Consider the following 21,057-nt stretch of genomic DNA (forward strand, 5'->3'; position numbering starts at 1 on the left):
TATTGTTACCAGGCATCTACAGCTGGGTACTGGGCAGATGGCAGCAGTAACAGCATGAGGAGGAGGCGGTGGGCCCTGAGACGAAGTGTGGACGGCTTTAGGAACTGGCATCCAGATTTGGTTACTGGGCAGGCAGCAGCAGTAACAGCAGGAGGAGAAGGAGGCGGTGGGCTCTGAGACGAAGTTTGGACGGCATAAGTATCTGGCATCTAGAGTCGGGTACTGGGCAGGTGGCAGCATCAGTTATAGAAGGAGGAGGAGGAGGCGGTGGGCTCTGAGACGGACCGTGGACGGCTTTAGTATCTTGCATCTGGAGTTAGGTACTGGGCAGGCGGCAGCATCATTTACAGCAGAAGGAGGCGGTGGGCTCTCAGACCATGCGTGGACGGCTTTAGTATCTGGCATCTAGAGTCGGGTACTGGGCAGGTGGCAGCATCAGTTACAGCAGGAGGAGGAGGTGGTGGGCTCCGAGACGGAGCGTGGACGGCGTTAGTATCTTGCATCTAGAGTTGGGTACTGGGAAGGCGGCAGCAGTAACAGCAGGAGTAGGAGGCGGTGGGCCCTGCGACGGAGCAAGGACCGCATTAGAGGTTGAGGCTATCACTTCTATGGACAGTGTAGAAGCTGTAGCTTTTTAAGACATGAATGGATGAACGAAATTCACACTTTCCATACCTACTATCTAGTGAAACCACATAAAGGTAACGGACTTGGTGGAATCCACGGGGAAATGCATACATTTTTTTATCATTTGTGGATATCTAGCAAGTGCTGTCACAGTTAAATATCTGTATTTGTTTTACATAAATACACACATTTTTTTGGGTTTTAGGATACATACCAAGTGCTATTAGAACTAAATATCTGTATTTTATATAGAGAAATATAGAATTTTTTATGGTCTTTTGGATCGATACCAAGTGCTACCAGAATTAATTATCTAGATTTTTGGGAGAGAAATACAGACAATTTTATGGCTTTGGAGATATATAGCAAATAGGATCAGAATGAAATATCTGTATTTTTTATCTATAAATACAGAAATTTTTATGTTTTTGTGATAAATTGCAAAAGCCATAAAAATGTCTGTATTTCTCTCCAAAAAATATAGATATTTCATTCTGATCCTACTTGCTATCTATCCCAAAGGACAGAAAAATGTATCTATTTCTCTACTAAAAATACAAATATTTAATTATGAATCACAGCTCCGTTACAAGTGATATAATCAGTTCACTCTGCAGAGGGGGTGTTGAAGTCATTGCCGATCCAAGTCTTATTTATTTTAATAAAAGTGATTCGGTCGACATTTTCTGCGGAGAGCCGAATCCGCTTATCACTCACTACACCCCCAGCTGCAATGAACGCTTTTTCAGATAACACACTTGCAGCTGGGCAGGCAAGGATCTGAATGGCATATTCTGCCAGCTCCGGCCACTGCTCAAGCTTGGATACCCAGTAGCCCAGTGGGTCCTGGCTTTGCAAGTTGCAGATTGTTGATTTTTTGGAATATTTATCTGCATAAATATGGAAATTATATCCCCTATCAATGCATATAGATATTCAATAAAAGAAGGTTAATGCACAAATGATAGCTAGTCACTCAGTTTAATTAAGAAAACAAGGTGAAACAAAGTACATAGCAATATTGTTTGATATACAGATATAGGAACTTCAATCAATCAGTAGTAAACCCCTGTAATAATCTAATAATGCTTGGTACACAAATCAGTAATTACAAATTGGCAAAGTAATGCAGTAATACTATAGACACCCATAAGACTACAATCAGGAATATCTTATAGCTATCTGCTAAAAGGTTATTGGGTACCTCAGGATCCTACTTCCTTTAGAAGAGGACTCCATACCAGCTTACCTAAGGAGACCCTCAGGAGACAAGGAGAGCCAGCAAGCAAGAGAGCCAGCAAGCCAGAGAAAGGTAAATTCTCTCGGTTCCCATTTTTACATAGTTTATTCCCATTAGGTATCTTTGAGGCTCTTGGATTGGTTAATGAATGTGATCTGTAAGATGACTATTGGTTACTGTAACTTCAGGAATTTACTAGGCCTCCTAGCTAAGTTGATATGCGAAGCTGCAGGTAAAGCCAGGCGGGGTCATCTAATTTTAGTTGTCACCAAAAGGTCTGGATGGGCCATCAACCCAGCCCATCTGTTCAATTATGCCTCCATCTTCTGATGACTCAGGCTTGATGGATTTATTGCCCCTTGAGGGCCCTACTGGTGATCTGTTTTATCATCTGTTTGTTACTTCTGTGAAGTCCTAGACTTGGAGACCCCCTAGGAGGGCCATATGGCCAGATCAAGATAAAACAGGTTTCATGTTTAAACACAACATTCCTGCACTGTATTCATGTATTGTTTCATGCTACTTAGAGACAGTCTAACAATTAGGACATCTCCTACCGTGTACTATATACATATATGCCCGCACACATACCTATACATACATATATGTATATACCTCTATATACATATACATATCTATTTACATATTCATAAACAATCTTTGGGTGCAACAAGATGTCCCATGTAGAGCCCAGGTATTCCTGCACCATGACTGAGTAGCGCTGCTGAGTGTCATTGGCAATTGCTGCACGACTGGTGGCTTGCTTCCACTGAAAAAAAAGCCTGCATAGTTTGGCTTAGACAACCGCTGCTGCCACCCATGCCGCTTAAGGTAGTTGTTTGGCTCCCATGGCTGGTGGAACTGCCATAGGGATCCCTGCTGCTGGCAGCCGGAAAGGCTGAGCACAAGTCCGTTACAAGCACTTCTTGGTAGTGCTGTATTTTAGGTCCCCTGTATTTGGGAAAGATGAGTTGTTAGGCTTGAAACGTGGATCCAGTAATGTACCAATCCAATAGTCGTCAGTCTTTGTTTTTATGTGTTGTATGCACTAATCTTTGGCTATGCACTCCTGCATGAAGGCTGTCATGTGGCTCAAACTTCCCACAGCTGAGGTAATTCTGGACCCACACTCCTGTGGGTCGAACAGCAGCACAGGGGCATCCTCCTCCTCCGCCTGGTCTTGCCATCCACGGAACATGCCGCCTTGTGATTGGGTGGATGGATGCCATGTACCCTCAATATCCTCCTCTGCCCCTTCCTCCCCTTCTCCCATGCCTGCAATGTCCTTCTCATCCTCTTCCACCTCCTCCTCTTCGTGGATTTGTGGTGCACTATGCCTAGTAGGCACGCATGTCTGAGATGATGTTTGCAGCGTCATCTCCTGATGCACCCTCCGCTCTGTGTCGTGTCCGAGATCCACCATCATCTGTTCCAGCAGGCATATGATGGGGATGGTGTCACTGACACAGGCCTGATCCCTGCTGATCATCCTGGTCGCCTCTTCAAAAGGTGACAATACAGTGCACAAGTCCTCAATTTGCAGCCACTCCGCAGAGCTGAAGAAAGGTAGTGTAGGTATACGTCTAGTGTAGGTATACGAACAGACTCTGCCACAAAATCCACCACTGCTTTCTGTTGTTCAGCCAGCCGCTGCAGAATGTAAAAGGTGGAATTCCAACGTGTGGCCACATCACAAATTAACCGGTGCACTGGCAGGTTGAGATTTCGCTGTAAATCCACCAATCTGGAACTGGCTGTGTACGACTGTGCGGACAACTTTCTGGCCTTTGGCAACAGCGGCTGGAGGCCTAGGTAATTCCTAAGGAAGCGCTGTACTATCAGGTTCATGACATGAGCCAGGTAAGGTACGTGTGTGAGTTTCCCACAACGCAGTGCTGCCAGCAGATTGGCCCTGTTGTCACACACGACCTTGCCTGGCTGAAGTCTGTTGGGAATTAGCCATATGTCCTCCTGCTCCCGCAAGGCACTTCTGCATCTGAAATGTGCACCGAAATAGCAAACTGCAGGTTGTTGCTGGCGGTGAACAGATGCTGCCGAATGGGAGGTGCTGGGTCCCCACAGCAAAGTGTCCCTGGAGGAAGAGGTTGAGGCAAAAGAGTCAAAGGAGGAGGTGGAAGTAGAGGTTGAGAAGGAGATTGCATGGCGATGTGCTCTGGGCGGAGGTAGGTATGCAGGCCTTGCTGCAGCTGCATCTTCCCCTGCTGCCACCAAAGTTACCCAGTGACATGGCTATAGACACATTGCTCTGCACATTTTTATGCAAAGCAGGAACACATTTTTATGCAAAGCAGGAACACATTTTTCTGCAAAATACTGTCGCTTAGGCATAACGTACTGTGGGTTCGTGCAGAGGAATGCGTAATGGAACGCATTGGAGTCCACCAGCCGGCAAGGGAGGAGCTCTAATGCAATCAGCTGTGCAATTGCTACATTGATTGGCTTTGTTTTGGGGTCATTTGGGCCATATTTCCTCTTGCGCTCCAGCATCTGGGGGGATGGAAGGTTGGATGCTGCTAATGCTAACCACAGAAAGATTGGACGATGGGGTAGAAGTTGTGGGGGATAACAATGATGCCTGGTCTTGACTGCTAGCAATGCAACAAACAGCAGCCGATCTGCGTTGGAGCTCCTGCTCACCGCTGGTGGAGCCTGAAAAAGGTAATGCTCAGCTACATGCCCCCCTAAATTACTGGCAGCAGCACGGGGAAACTTTGGTGGCAGAAGGAGGAAAGGCAGCGGAGGAAGATCTAGCAGTTTGAGCTTGCTTCTTGGGCAGAGGTGGTCGCACAGAGCTCTGTGCTTTGACCAGATGTTCCCGCCAGGTTACCGGGTGGTGGCTTTTTAAATGCGTGCTCATGCAACTTGTTCCAAGTTTGTTGGGGTTTTTGCCTCGTTTCAAGTGTTGAGCACACAGTTTGTAGATGACCATAGTGTTGTCATCACTATGAACATTAAAAAATGCCCACACTGGCGAACATCTAACTGGGCCGAAAGGTGCTCTGGAGCTGGTGCTTGTGGTGGCGGTCCGCGGTTGTTGAGGCAGAGCTGTGGTGACAGCTTCCGACGATGGACCATTATGACTTGCCTCACTGGTACGTGAAGACTGCAGAGTGTGGGCAGCTTTTACCCTCTTCCTCCCTCTCCCCCTTTGAGGGCGCTTTGCAACCTCCTCCTCCTCTTCCTACCTATGATGATCTCCTTGTTCGCCCCATGTTGGATCAAGGACAGTTTCCCTGTATGTACCGAAAGGAAGCAGCGGTCTTTTGGAGCCAGTTTGAATTGGCTCAGAGTGTTCGGGTAAAAAGTAAGTAGTGGGAAAGCATGTGAACTGACTGTCTTTGTCAGATGAGTGAAACAACTGAGCATATTGAAGGAATGCTTGTAGCTCGGCCTCTCCAACCCCTCGGTAGGACTCTATATACTGCTGTACAAGAAAGTTTCCAGCCGCTGATGAAGAACTAGGAGGAACAGGTGTATCATGGACTGTTTGGACATACTAACATGGACTGCAAAATACTTTGTAGCTAATATGCTTCACAAAGTGTAAACTTGTACAGTAAATGGATTTTTTTTTATGATTGAGGGGGGGGTTGGGGGTTGAAGGACCAAATTTGGGGCATTGAATCCAACAAAATTCGGGTCGGGTCAACCCGAATGCGAATGGGCCATATCCTAATGTTCGACCCGATTTCGAACAACAACACTAGTCAAGACACTGCTAATTTAGTGCTCCTAGTTATTTATGCCATAAGGATCCAGTTACCCCTATTATTGTGTCAGCGTTCTACACCCCCTATACTTGGTTTTAACTTTTAACTTTAACTAATATCTGGCTTGTTTGTATGTCTAGTTTTTCCTTTTTTTGTATTATTTCGAAACTGTTCAATGCTGTGTATTTTAAGCCAACTGCCTAGTGTTCCATATTTAATTGTGTAATTCCTTGTTGTAGTGTAATAGTGTGACCATTGCGGTGTAATAAGTTAGGCCAAGTTCACAGTAGCAGTAAAATAAAAAAAAAATTAAAAAAAAAAGCCATTTACCCCCACCTGGGATTGGTAACCGGTGGTGACTGCTGGGCTTTTTCAGGCCTAGCAGTCTTTCAAGCAGCAGTGGTTCCTGGCGAGAGGAAAGGGAGGAGCAAACGCAGAAAATGTAACCTTGATTTCAGCAATGCAACTGTGATTGCAGCCTAACTTCAGATATCACTGCCCTCACTCCCAGCGAGTCCCGCACTTGCTCAGCTTTTCCTGTTCTTTCCTTTGCTCACTGTTCCATCAAACGCTGATCTCAATGCGCATGTGTGAGATTGAGCATTTTTTTACATTATAGGAAAGCCCCTGATGATACTTTCCTGATGTCGGGCATCACGAGCAGCCCATAGCCACCTGGGATATGTGACAAATATACCAGGAGGTTGTGGTTTTACTCTACAGTCTTTACCACCATGGCAGTAAAGACGGAAGGGGAGGGGGCTTTATATAAATGTAGTGATGCTTTAGGACCATCGTGCATGTGTTAGCAAATGGGGGCAGGACAGCCAAGGTGCAAAACTTCAAAATGAAAGACAGATTGCAAAGATAACTAAGCAAACCCCAAAAAATGTAAACATAATAGCATAAAGATCAGATTTGAGCACATAGGCCCCTTAATGGATGCCTCTGGGTTGGTCACTGGGGATAAACAAAAGGCGGATTTACTAAACACTTTTTAATTTACGTTCTGTGTACACAAAGGAAAATGGCAGAAGTGAAGTCCAAATTGCTAATAGCAATGTCACCGCCTTAAATGAGCCACAATGGCACCTTCCCCCACCCCCCACACACACTAAAAATTTCACTACTATGGTAAATCCACTGCCCTGTTAAACATTACTGCCCACTTCTAACACTTGAACCCCAATTTCTATGGAATGGAGAGGTGTTGGAAACTGAAAACATGTGGGGAACATCTGTGGCATCATTAGAACATGAAAACAAAATTGGGGTTCAGGTACATTCATGTGTAACAGCTTGTTTTCATGGGCAGAGTTTTTTATGTTGTAATGATGCTATGGTGATGAAAGTTTGGGGGGTTTTAGCCACAAGTGCCCCCACTTGCATCTATATTTTTGTTCAGCTGCACCTCGAACCTGGGTTGGTAACTGGGGATAAAGACAAGGCAGATTAACTAAAGACTTTTTTTTAGCTCTGTGTACACAAAGGAAAATGGCAGAGCTCAAGTCCAATTTCATAATAGCAATGTCACTGCCTTAAATGAGTCACAATGGCTCAGAATTAATATGATTGAGAAACAGCTGGGAAAAATTAAGGTTGACAAAGCACCAGGACCTGATGGATTACATCTACGTGTCCCCAGAGCTGAGCTCGGTTATTTCCAAGCCATTATTTCTAATTTTCTTTAGTCACTGGCAAGGTACCGATAGATTGGCGTAAGGCCAATGTGGTTCCTATCTTCAAAAAGGGAGCAAAGTTATTACCAGGTAACTACAGACCCGTTAGTTTAACGTCCATAGTTGGAAAGGTCCTAGAGAGTTTGATAAAGAACCACATAAAATAATATTATAAGTGATATTCAGCATGGCTTCAAGAAAGACAGAAGTTGTCAAACAAATTTACTCTCTAAGTAAAGTAAGTAAACAGGTAGACAGTGGAGTAGCAGTTGATATAGTGTACTTGGACTTTGCTAAAGCATTTGACACTGTACCCACAGACGGGTAATATGCAAGTTAGGGTTGATAGGTTTAGAAAAGTCAATCTGTAAATGGATAGAGAACTGGCTTAAAGATTGAGCGTTTTTATTATTGATTCATACTCTGAATGGTCTAAGGTTATTAGTGGAGTACCCCAGGGTTCAGTGTTGGGACTTTTACTGTTTAACATCTTTATAAATGATATAGAGTTTGGGATTAAAGGTACCATTTCTGTGTTTGCAGATGACACCAAACTATGTAATGGAATGAAGTCCATACAGGATGTCTATAATCTACAAGCAGACCTGGATGTACTGTTTGATTGGGCAGCCATATGAGGAGAGATTAGCTGAACTGAATCTATTCTCCCTTGAGAAGAGACGTATAAGGGGGGATATGATCACCCTGTATAAATATATAAACGGTCCATATAGAGAACTCTCTACCCCATTATTCACTTTGAGATCATTACAAAGAACAAGAGGGCGCTCTTTGTGTCTGGAGGAAAAGAAGTTTAAGGTCCGGATAAGGAAGGGATTCTTCACTGTAAGGTCTGTGAAAATGTGAAATCGGCTCCCTCGGGAAGTAGTTTCAGCAACTACTATAGATTGCTTTAAGAAAAAGCTGGATGCTTTTCTAGAAGCACAGAATATTACTGGGTATTAAGGCTTTAAAGTAAAAATAACAGTGACTGTTGATCCAGGGAACATCCGATTGCCTCATGGAATCTGGAAGGATTTTTTTTCCCCTGTTGAAGCAAATTGTACCAGGGTTTTCTTTGCCTTCCTCTGGACCAACTATGTCTTATAGGGTTTTATATCTGGGATATGTGTATTTGTCTGGTGGTTGAACTTGATGCACTTATGTTTTCTTTCAACCTAACCTACTATGTAACTATTAACTGTAACTATGTAACCTCTCTGTTCTAAAGAAATTAGGGTTCAAGGTAGGGAAGCGGACAGTTTGATGGGCAGAGTTTATTTTCCCTATTTAATGTACAGTGCTGCACAATATGTTGGTGCTATATACATCCTGTTTAATAATAATAATGATGCCATGCTAATTACATTTTAAGAGGTTTATACATCTGTTCCCCACTTGCATCTACATTTTCAGTTATCTGCACCTCCCCATTGCAGATAAATTGGAGTTCAAACAACAGAAGCAGAAAGGGCAGCATAGTATTACAGTTATAGTTTGGTGAAAGGTAGGTAAAAAATTTAGGGGCCCACCCCACTCCTTACTATGTAAGTGGCCTCTGAGGGTCATTATTTGCATTTTCTATTTTGGGCTCCCAGGTGCACTTTCTTATGAAACAGCAACCCAAATGTTCAATTTCCACACGTTTTTAAACTTGTGATCCCCATATCTTGAAATTGAAGAATTTTTGATTACTAGCTATGATAGTTCCCTGTGTAAAAATTTTGTTACAACCAACAATTTAGGAGATCTGAAGGATTGAACACAGTGAGTTACCAATCCCAGGTTCCCAGCACTTACTATCTGTTACCAATCTCAGGTTGCCAAGTAGTCACTCAGAAGGGGTAAATGGCATTTTTTTTTATTTCTAATGTAAACTAAGCCTAACTTGTTACACCACATTGATCACAATATTACACTGCTACAAGGGATTAAACTATTAACCTCTCCAGAGGTGTGACTCGGGGTAAAAAAAAAAAAGATGCTGAAAGCGGTAACCCCGAGTCACACTCGGGGTAGCTAAAACAATGGAAACTAATAGTATATATAGCCTTACCTGATCTGCCGGCGTCCTTCTTCGCGATCTCTGTCTCCTCACTTCCTCCGGCCGGCAACCTCGGCATAATTTTTTTAAAATATTTATTTAATTTTTGACACGATTTTGTGTTTCAAACTTTATTATACTCATACTATTATAAAATAAATTTTCATGAAAAACAATGTACCGCTTTTAGACTTCTTAAATCTAGACAGAAATGAACCGCCCAGGAGGTTCAAACATGGAACACTAAACAGCTGTATTAAAATACACAGCACAGAACAGTTTGGGCATAATACAAAAAAATGGAAAAGTTGTTTCAACTTTCTAATGCCTGGTTTGTTAAAATGTCCAAAGTATAGGGGGTAGGTAGAACACTGACACAATGGAATACACTTTCATCAGTGAAGCTGGGTTATACAGAAACCTGGAATGGGTTTCCTGAAAGTCTTAGCTATTTGCTTGCAAATGTTTTCAATCCTGGACCAGATCCATTCCAGGTTTGCTGGATCACCCAGCTTCACTGATGAAAGTGTATTCACTCCAGGCTTGGGGAACTTTAATAAATCAGGGCCAATAATAGAGGTTACTGGATACCTGTGGCATAAAAAACTGGAAATACTAAATTTGTTGTGTCTTGCCCGCCCACTTTTTACCACCCAGCTACAGCTGCCCCCCACCCAAGAGAAAAAAATTTCTGCTGAGAACACTAACTTTTTAATGACTAAGACAAACTCTGCAGTTGTTTTTTTGCATATCCAAGCACGGCTTGCTCCAGAAGTTAATGAATGTCTAGGCTCCATAAAGTTTTTTTTTTTTTTTCTTTTTGCATTGTTTGTGAATAACTCACAGTGAGGATTTTATACAGTAACTCATACCACACTGCTATGTGGAGACAAACATCTGACCTAATTGCATTTATTAAAATAATGTATCTGTTCCGACTTACATACAATTCAACTTAAGAACAAACCCACAGGGGGCGTGGCTTGGATGGCTCTGGGTAAAGACCCATGTTAACCAGCTCCTGTCCCAGCCTGCCACCAAACACTTTGTAATGAGCAATCCTGCAGCCTACCATGGGTAAGCAAAAGAGGCTTAAAGCCCTTCTACTCCAGCAGTGCGAGGACAGCGAGAGACGGGTAGTACCTCGCTCCAGCACTTCCTTTCTCCGACAGGTCCTGACCCGTCCCTGCACCCCAAGATGGTGCCTCCTGAGCTCACCACGTGTGAAGAGAACCATGCAGCCCTCTTAACAACAGGCAGATCAGTTGGCATTCTCCTCCCCTTACAGATCCTCCTCATCCTGGAATCCTCAGGTTCACAGCCCCCTGCCAGTGGAAGACTTTCCTAGAATCTTACAAGGTACGGCCTCTCCTTTTATCAGACCGGGGGAATCTTCACCCTCCCTCAGCTGCAGCTTATCGCAGTCTCAAGGCTCCCCCTACATCCCCCAAGGACTTGACACTGAGCAAGGGGCTAACTTACCACTGCAGCCCATGGGATCAGACCCCCACCATCCACATCTACACTCTCCTACCATCATAGAGACCCCCTCCCCTTGGCAGGCTCTCCCACCGCCTGAGCACTCACATCCAGGGTAGTACCTTATTTAGGGGTGCTCCTTACAAGCTCCAGGCAGACCCCAGGCCTAACAGAACTTCTGCCGGTCTCTCAGATACTCCCCATTATGGAAGGGATACCCCCTTACACCCAAACCCACCTAGTACCATGGCTTGGCAAGAATATCTCCATTCTTTGCCCACTAAAGAGGACTTCCGCCTCCTAATTAAAATATGCAGAGAGACTGACTTGTCAACTAAAAAAGAGATTATGCGTACAGCCAGAAACATGCGCACAATTGACTTTGATGGAGCCACTTTGCACCTCTATCACTATGTCTTTTGACCAACCCTACAACGCAGACATGTACTACAACCCCTCCTTACAATTCTGAAGGATGCATCTATACCTTACCGTTGGGGCTTTCCATTCAGCTTGACAGTGTGCAGTGAAGGCAGGTCGGCCACTCTACGTTATCCAGAGGACTTGCCACATTTCTGTAACATCCTTGAGATCCCTCGACCTAACATCCCAGGCTGGACCCCCTTCCCACCTTTCCTACACAGGTATTCAGATCCAAGAGGAGAAGACAACAACATTAATTCCTCTCATACAACCCCGGAGAATAAAGGCAGCAGGTGTGAGACACCATGAAACGTTAGCTTTTCCCCTTTTTTTTGCCCTCCCATTTACCCTGAAGGCCCGCACCATGCTTACACCATGCTTACACCATGCTTACATAATGATTTGGCCTTATTTCACCCTGTGGAACTATGTGGAATCTTGCAATTTCTTGCACAGATTTAATTGCCCAATTATCCAGAAGATCGACACCACGTCTACTTTGGCACCTGAGAACATTGCTTGGGCCTTCACCTCTTCAGGACTGCGTAGAACTGTACAATTTGCATTGCAACTTGGCATTCACATTCCAGTTGACATGTTAGCATGTTTTACCTTGTTTGATCATCCTGAAGATCAGCACCATGTCTACTCCGACATCAGGATGTGAGGATTTGGCCGTATTTCAACCTATGCAGAATCTTGGAATTTTTTTTTTAATTTTTTTTTGCCCAATTATCCTGAGGATTATCTACTTTGGCACCTAAGAACTTTGGTTGGGCTCACACCTCTCCAGGACTCATCCTGCAGTGGAACTGTAAGCTATTGATATTCAACATATGTACTTGTCATTAGGGATAAGCGAGAATGCCTCTGGCATTCTCACAAAAATTTTCTCGAACTTCCGATGGTTTCGCGAAATTTGGGGGAACCGATTTAGCGAAACCATCGGAAGATCGAGGAAATTATAACAGGAGGAGTCACAGGAAATTCACAGTATTCCCTGGGAATCCTCCTGTTTGCGATCTCTGGGGCACTAGAGATTAATTAACCTTCAGTGCCAGGGATCGCACACTGTGCTCAATAAATGTGGCCACGGCCACAACTTTGAGGGTCCCCCCTTACCTTAGCCCCGCACTCCAGCGGCGATCGCACGATCCCACTGTGATGCCGGGGCGCTTCTCCGTCAGGGGGCGTGGCCGGGCGGGAAATTTAAAAGCAGATTACGGAGTAATCTAATTTTAAATACCGCCCGAGTCCCCACTACCCCGCTGCACGCATCTGCAGTTAGATGCGATCACCAATAGTAAATCCCGGGGGTATGCCAGTGGAGATTCAGCACCCCCTGAATCTACTGCAGCTGCTCGCATCACCCGGAGATCAGCCTCCGGGTGATGTGAGCAGGGCAGGGACATCCCCACCGCATCACCCGGCAAGATGTGTGACATCTTCCGAGTGATGCGATAGAGTGATGGATTCTGGGGCGGGAAATTTAAAAGCAGAAATTTAAAATGCAGCAAAACAGAAAATAAAAAGTATAAATACATATTGTAGTGCACCAAGCATCATTGCCCAGTGCCCTGATTTACATTTTGCCCACAATTAGCCTGGACCTTGATCTGACCTTTTGATGACTTTTTGATCACTTCCTGAATGTATCATTTCATCACTTTGTCTTTGACCTTGATTGTTCCTGACTGATTGCTGGAGACCACATGGCATCCAAAAGGCATCTCGCCGGCGCAAGCGCTGTTTTGGAGGAGTTTGAACGCAGCGATAGCGATTTGGAGTCCTTTGTGGAATCGAGCGATAGTGATTCACCAGGAAATTTGTCATCGGACAGCGAAAGTGAACTGAGCGACAATTCTGGACCATCCCACATCCTCTCCAACATAATGGAGATTCTTGCGAGGACATCTGATGTAGAACTACAGGTACATAATACCATCTAGATATTAACTTGAAATTCCCTTCCTGTACCCTTGCACACTGACGTTTTATAGGCAATGCTCAGGATCTTCTTCTGAGCATCCGAGAGTACACTGTTAAATTCATTCTCTTATTTCCCTATATAATCCAGGAATTCTGGGCTGGCATATAAACCGGTTAAAAATTTGTATAATTTTGATAGATTTTGGGGCCGTCTGTTCTCTCCCCTAAACATACCTTCTAACGGAGTAAGAGCTCTCTCAGAACGCAGAGGGTGTGGTAGTGACCTCACAAAGTGGCAGAGTTTTATATACTGCCACTGGTGTATCTGTCTAAATTTATCTAAAGAAACTAGCTGTGACAAAGGGCGAACTGAATCATTCAAAACAACCTGATGCAACAACAACTCCCTATCCGCTGACTGTCCCAAAAAATCCTTTCAAGTCCTAGTATAAAATATTGGTGTCTAGTAATTGGAAGTAAAGGTGAATTATATTACCACCCGTGTTGTCTATGTAAAACATCCCAGCATCTCAGTGTGGTTAGAGTAAGGGGCGATGTATGCTTTCCTAAAGCTCTGTATTGTTTTGGAACCTAAATAACCTTATTTAGATTAGCTGAACAAAGCTCCATCTCTAGCGCCACCCACCCCTTAGATAGTGCATCGTACTTCCAATTAAGGACTCTATTTATAAAAGAGGCATTATACTATTGTTTAAAATTTGGAAGTCCAAGACCTCCTTTATTTTTAGGGCGAAAAGGTGTTTTCAAAGAGATCCTGGCTCTATATGGATACCATATAAATGTTGATACTAATCTATTTAAACATTTACAAAATTCTGGGGGTAACTGAATAGGTAACATTTGAAAGTAGAATAGTACCCTAGGTAAAATATTTATTTTTACAATGTTAACTCTCCCTATCCAAGATAAATGAATATGTTATCATGTACAGCCGAATAAAAGGTATAATCTTTTACAGTCGGATTTAATATCCTCCAAACATCCTTCAGTTGCATATCAAACAATTTCTTTAATTTCCGAATTTGTTTAAATTTGAGGCTCGATTTTCCTGATGAGACATCAAGGAGGGGTTCTAACACCATATTAAAATCACCTGCCTATATCAATAGCCCTTCCTGGAACTTTCTCAGGCTACACAAAGTCTTCAATAAAAATTGTACTTGATGTTTTTTAGGGCAGTAAATTTTAGCTAGTGTAAAAGTCTGCTCAAAGAGCTTTCTCTTTAAAAACAAAAATCTACCATTGGGGTCAGTTAATGAGATTAAATTGAGTACCCCTATGGAAACCTATCGCAACTCCCCTTGATCTATTAGATAAAGAAAAACCATAAAACCATTGAGGATGGTATCTTGAAAATAATCTGACCCTGTTCCTTGTGACGTTGGTGCGTGTGTACGTTGGTACGGGCGGGGCGGGAAATTCAAAATAATTTGTATTGTATTCAATACAAAATAACTGTATTGAATGCAATACATTGGATTTATATGTTTAAAAGCAGTACATTGTTTTCATGAACATTTATTTTACAGTATAAATGTATGATTATATTATATAAAAAATATATATATATATTTTAAATGTATTTAATTTAATATTTATACATGATTTTGTGTTTCAAACTTTAATATACTCATACTATTATATTATACCGTAAAATACATTTTCATGAAAAACAATGTACCGCTTTTAGACATATAAATCCAGACAGAAAATGTACCGCTAGGGAGGTTAAAGAACAGGTTCCTATATTAAATTCATGTTGTTCCCTTATCTTAAAAACCTTCATTTGTCCAATTAGGGCCCCTATGTGCCCCTAACAATTCAACTAGGGATATCATGATTGAGCATTTTGCCAAGACGTAACCCCTATATTAATTGCCAAATATACAATCACCACCTGGGCTCCCACTCACTCCTCCCCCAGCACATAATACTCTTCACTTACAAAAAACATCCCAAACATCATAGAAACAATATTAAAGCATTATCTTAAGTATAAACACTCATTCTCTTATTTAATTAAATACTGTAGTCTCTCTATTTTATTGTGCCCGCTTGGGATGATTTCCTTTGCCAGGCCGCTTGATGTAACAAATGTGAGCCAAGATGGTCTAATTCTTACCAGCTTGTAACTGTAGGTTTTTCTATGTCTCGAACTCTTCTGGAAAACGTAATAAATGAGAGGGTCCATCCTTCCTAGCTATCAAACATGCAGGGAAGCCCCAACGATACTGATTACCTGCACCTCTCAATAACTCCAAAAGTGAGTGCAAGGCCCTGCGCCTATCCAGATAGCTTTTGTAAGATCAGGAAAGATAGAAATGGATGACCCCTCAAAATCATAAGTAGGAAATGCCTTTAACTTCTCTTGAATTGCAGCTTTTTTTGAAAAGTAGTGCAGCTTACAAATTATGTCTCTATGGGAATCAGGTGGAGCAGCTGTTGCTTTAGAAACTCTGTATATTCTGTCAAAGCGAAGTGGAGCTGTGGGTGGGAATCCCGAAATCTGAATAAATTTGGTAGATTCTAGTTTATCAGGCCCAATGGTTTCAGGGAAAACCCCTGACTCTCAGGTTATTCCTCGTCTCTCCATTTTCCACATCCTCTAATTTATATGATAAGCTGCAATACATTTTGCTGACTTTTGATTCATTTTTTGAAGCTCTCTTATCACTTTTTCATGTACATCCAATCTATCTTCTGCCTCCTCCACCCTTATCAGGGTATGTGTTAAATCAGAACGTAGAGAATCAACTTCCCCTTTGAAATAACATTTCATGTCAGCAAACATGGAGGATAAATCCTTTTTAGGAGGGGGTAATTGCACAGACTCCATCCCACTGTGCTCCCTTAATAAACCCATTTCCTCCTCCTCCTCCTGCTGAGTACTCACATGTAAACTCTGTCTAATTGCTGCAGAAGCACACTCTGTTTCAGTTTAACACCAAGGACTCCCCTTCTGATGCCAAAAATAATCTAATTGTGCCCACCACACGATTTTTCTAAGGCTCCTTCCTGCTTTGTTTCGGAAGCATATTCCCCGCTCATAGAGAAAGGAGTTCAGGCTGGGTTGTGTGCAGGCTGAGCTGCATGCTGAGCGGGCTGTGTGCAGTGCTGGGGTGGTGGACGTGTGGAGCTCCTGTTTACTCACATTCCTCTGGCACCATGTTCAAGCCACGCCCCCTAGGTGGAACAAGCTTTTTAAATAATTTACAAATTAGTCATGACCTATTACTGTTATTGCCTCAGTTACAGTCTGCTTATTTAGATCTCTTTTACTGTATGTTTATATTTCTTTTTTGTCATTTTTGTATTTTGTTTCCTTAACAGGGTTATTTAAAGCAATGCAGGAAGCGGAGAGACATGTTTAGTGATGAACAGTTGAAGGTCATATTTGGGAATATTGAGGACATCTACCGATTTCAGATGGGCTTTGTCAGAGACCTTGAGAAGCAATACAATAATGAAGAGCCACATCTCAGTGAAATAGGACCATGTTTTCTAGAGCATGTAGGTTTCACTTGGATATGTTGGAATTTCTAACATTGTTGAAAGGCTTGTATTTATCAGTCATGCTGCAGTGAAACAGTGCTGTTAAAAATTGGAAGGATAAGCTGTACATTCTGTTAAAATAGTTTTATGTGTGGCCATCAAACCTAAAGAAAAAGTGCGTTTAATATAGATTTCCTCATAGCCATTGCCCAACCAGAAACCGTGAAACTAAGTGTCTGAAGACAAATTCTGTGCTGTGGAGCCTGCACTATCTTACTCATACTTGAAGGACAGAGTTGATGCATGCATTGAGATAATCCCATCTCAATGCCGTCTTCAGGCAAATACACTAAGGTGTAGACTATTATTATTATACAGTATTTATATACCACCATCATATTACGCAGCGCTGTACAAAGTACATAGTCATGTCACTAACTCTCCCTCAAAGGAGCTCACAATCTAATGTCCCTAATCTAATGACAGTGATATGTCATGTAGTCTAAAGCTACGTACACACGTCGGATTTTTATCGCCCGATAATCGGCATCGGCCTTTCCAACGACAAAAATTGACAGTGTGTACACAGCTTTAGGTCAATTTAGGGGGAAACCAATTAATCCTATTGCATGTTTTTGGGATGTGGGAGGAAACCGGAGTACACGGAGGAAACCCATGCAGACACGGGGAGAACCTGCAAACTCCATGCAGATAGTGTCCTGGGTGGGATTTGAACCTAGGACCTAGTGCTGCAAAGGCCAGAGTGCTAACCCCTGAGCCACCAGGCTGCCCGTGCTAGACTAGGAATAAAATTATTCTCTGCAGCAGTTTACTGGGATCACACCAGCATATGTGCTGGGCTGTGTGCTTGTATTATATAATTATAGTGTGCATTACTTCACACAGTACACGAGTCATTTAAAGGTCAACGACAGGCAAACATTTTAGAACTGGGAAAGGTAAATTCTTTGGCCGTGTTTTGTGGAAATTTTACCGTTTAGGGTCTCTAGGGAATCTGTGCCAAGATCAAGTAAAAATCCCCTACCTGATAGTTAACACTCCTTTACCTGAACACCCAACATCTAACCTAAAGTGAACAATTTACAATTACAAGCCTTCCAAATCTATACACTTATCCGCCACTAATTTAACTTCTCCCTTAACACTTATTCACACATATCCAGCACTTGGCCTAATATGTAATAACTTGCATAATACATATATAGCTTGCTAAATAGAATGCATAAGTTCATTAAAGGGGTAAAACTTGATCAGTGTACATTACAGGTAGTCCCTGGGTTACATACGAGATATGGAATGTAGGTTTCTATGTAAGTCAGAACAAGTACATTATTTTAATAAATGCAATTAGGACAGATGTTTGTCTCCACATATTATTAGGCAGTGTGGTGTCAGTTACTGTATAAAATCCTCACTTAAGTTAATTACAAACAAAGCAAAAAAAAAAAAAAAAATTATGGAGCCTAGACATTCATTAACTTCTGGAGCATGCTGTGCTTTAATATGCAAACAGCTGCAGAGTTTGTCTTGGTCATTAACCACCTGGCCGTTAAACCCGACCTTGGTTCGGGGTAAAAACACTTGCAAAAAGTGTTAAACCCGAACTTTTCTCAGGTGGTTAAAAATATAAACAAACGTTATATTGCAATCCGATTGTCATACATTGTATGACAATCGGATTACAACTGAAAGAAAATACTTACCCTGTCCCCGCAGCTCCTCCGGACACGTCTGTCCTCTTCCTTCTTCTCCCGGCAAGTGCAGTGATGATCTCTGGGGTTTCCCGGTGATGTCGCTGCATGCGTCGGTGCTGGAGGTGGGGCGGGAAATTCAAATAACTTTGTATTGAACTCAATACGAAAAACCTGTATTGACTCCAATACAAAGAAATCTTTATATAATATATATATATATATTATTGTATTATATATTATATAAGCTACTGTACAATTACATTACATTATACCCTTTTTTTTTTAAAGATTTTTTTTTATGTTTTATAAAAAAAAAATTATTAATAAATTTATAAAATTTTGGACATATTTCGGTGAGTTATGCGGTAATTCTGTGAATTATAAGTAATTATTGAGTAATTCGGTGAATTATAGCCTACAATCTAAAATAAATTTCCATGCAAAAAATTTAACACTATTTGCATGGAAGTACGGAATTTCGGAAAGAATTGGAGCACCCGGCGTTCGCGTACGCGTTCCTCGGCGATTCCTGATGATGTCCGTGCATGCACAAAGTCATGTATCCAATCCAATACAAAATATATTTATGTGGTTTTGTCTATAGGTATGTGACGTTGGACTCTGTTTTAAAATTTACAGGAGAAAGCAGGGAAGCCCCATTCGTATCTAGGAGGGGTCCATATGTCGGATGTACTTAACCCAGGGACTACCTGTACTTACAGTTTTTCCTTTGCAAGGCACAACTTTCAATTACTTTGACTACTTCGTTTTTGGTGTTGGTTCTTGTCTTTGTTTCATCAAGGTTGTGTTGAGCCAACCTCTTTGTTAATTATTTAGAGCTCATAGTATAGGTATAAGGGGAAGAGGGGGAAAAGAAAGAGGTTTCAGGCTCAGGAGGTTTTTGTGGAAAAATAAATCAAGTGTGTATTTTTCAAGTTACAATTAGTACATACATCAAAGGTACATATTTATTTTAAGCTCAATAGCCATTTTAAATCTTAAAAGCACAGATGGTTCCACTGTAAAACAAAAATCGCGCACATTTAAATGTGGACAGTGTACACAATGTCAGTGGATCAAAGAAGGTTCAACAATAACACTACCAAAGGGTACCATTCATAGACCATACCAACACATCAACTGTAACACACTGGGGGTGATATATATGATTACATGTAAATGCGGAGTATTTTATGTTGGCAAAACCAAATGCGCCTTCAAAAAACGCATATATGAGCACATCCACTCTATCTCGGTGGAAAAAAATCACCATCCCAGTATGCCACCATGTGGGCACCCAACACCAATATGATTGTAAAGCTCTATCCTTCTTCGTTCTGGAACATATCTCTGGAAACGAAAGAGGAGGTGATCTTGATAAAATACTTCTCCAAAGTGAAACTAGATGGATAATTACCCTCCAAGCCACCACCAAACCAGGCCTTAATGACTTTGTCAGCTATAAATCTTTTCTTTAATTAATTATCAACTTGAACAACTAACTCATAGTACTAAACAAAACCCTCTTTGTCCCCTTTGACGTTTCAAACTCTTTCCTATATGGATCTATACTATACAATTTGTGGTTATACTGCCCATAGTGCCAAAGCGTTCTTTAGAAATTTTAGTATCCTAAATACATTTGTTTCCTGGCGATCAAATAATAGCCATATCTATCTTTGTACCTCAGTTCAATTTGGTGCCCAGCACAGGGGCAAGTCAAGCTAGCCACCAGCAGATAAGACTGGGCTGGAAATTATGCTGCTGTATATCCAAGTGATCAGTCTCTCTTACCATTAACACTTAAGGATGCGTCTGCATTATAACATACAAGCAGCCCATAGGTATAAAGAGTGACAGTGATGTGATTAATTTCATAGGCATGTTACAGCTTGATAAATCTATAAGTTATGTATATCTATATGTTACAGCATGTAAATATGTACAGCCAGCCTATATGTTGTCACATATATTTGGTCAGGATTACTATGTATACAACTAGGCAAAAAGGGGTATATGATGATTAGGAACAGGTTTGTTAAAGATGCATCTTTAGTATTTGTTTATGGCTTTTTTAGCAAAACCATTGATGACTTCTGATTCTGCAAGAACCCGGCTGTTATGCTGATGCTCTGACTTCAAGACCATTACAGCTATACAGATCAGAACTTCTGACCTAATTTTTACTTTCTTATTTAGATACTACTTGCAGGTCAATAATGCTGAAATTATTGAAGTCAATAGGTAATCATATTTGTCAAGCAATCATCAATCATCAAAGGATTTTTATTACATAGAAAATAAAGGGAAGTGTCCCGAACCTTTCTCTCTGGAAAGGTTTTACATTAAAATTCAGGTTGAAGATATTAGTAAAACTGTATGAAGTATCTGTTAAGTTGGTAATAAAGGACCTTTTTGATGGGATAAAAACACCAATTTATGAGAAATATAATACAAATTGCAGTTGCAATTGCTTTGATGATTTGGCCCCCATAGACTAATGGTGGATTTTGATTAATGTTAGGAGATAGGGAGCATAGGCTTTAACTTCCCTTTATTCAGCATATCAAAAACGATCTTTTACCCCTAACATTTTGGATTTGATATCTATATAAAGGATATAACCGTGAGCATGCACTAAAGGACTCTAACTCAATCCTTCTATAAAAAAGGCACA

At 41.7% G+C, this 21,057-nt stretch overlaps 1 protein-coding gene across 2 annotated transcripts in view; it reads left to right on the forward strand.

Annotated features, from left to right (window-relative positions):
* LOC140342911 (rho guanine nucleotide exchange factor 9) overlaps positions 1 to 21,057 on the forward strand; it is a 931,826-nt gene that overhangs the window by 192,770 nt on the left and 717,999 nt on the right. For both annotated transcript variants that reach the window (XM_072429272.1, XM_072429271.1), the window contains exon 4: positions 16,504 to 16,683. In XM_072429272.1, the coding sequence (XP_072285373.1) occupies positions 16,504 to 16,683 (180 nt within the window). The remainder of the gene's footprint in view (positions 1 to 16,503; positions 16,684 to 21,057) is intronic.

Source organism: Pyxicephalus adspersus, chromosome W (assembly GCF_032062135.1).
Source record: "Pyxicephalus adspersus chromosome W, UCB_Pads_2.0, whole genome shotgun sequence".
NCBI classification, from domain to species: Eukaryota; Metazoa; Chordata; class Amphibia; order Anura; family Pyxicephalidae; genus Pyxicephalus; species Pyxicephalus adspersus.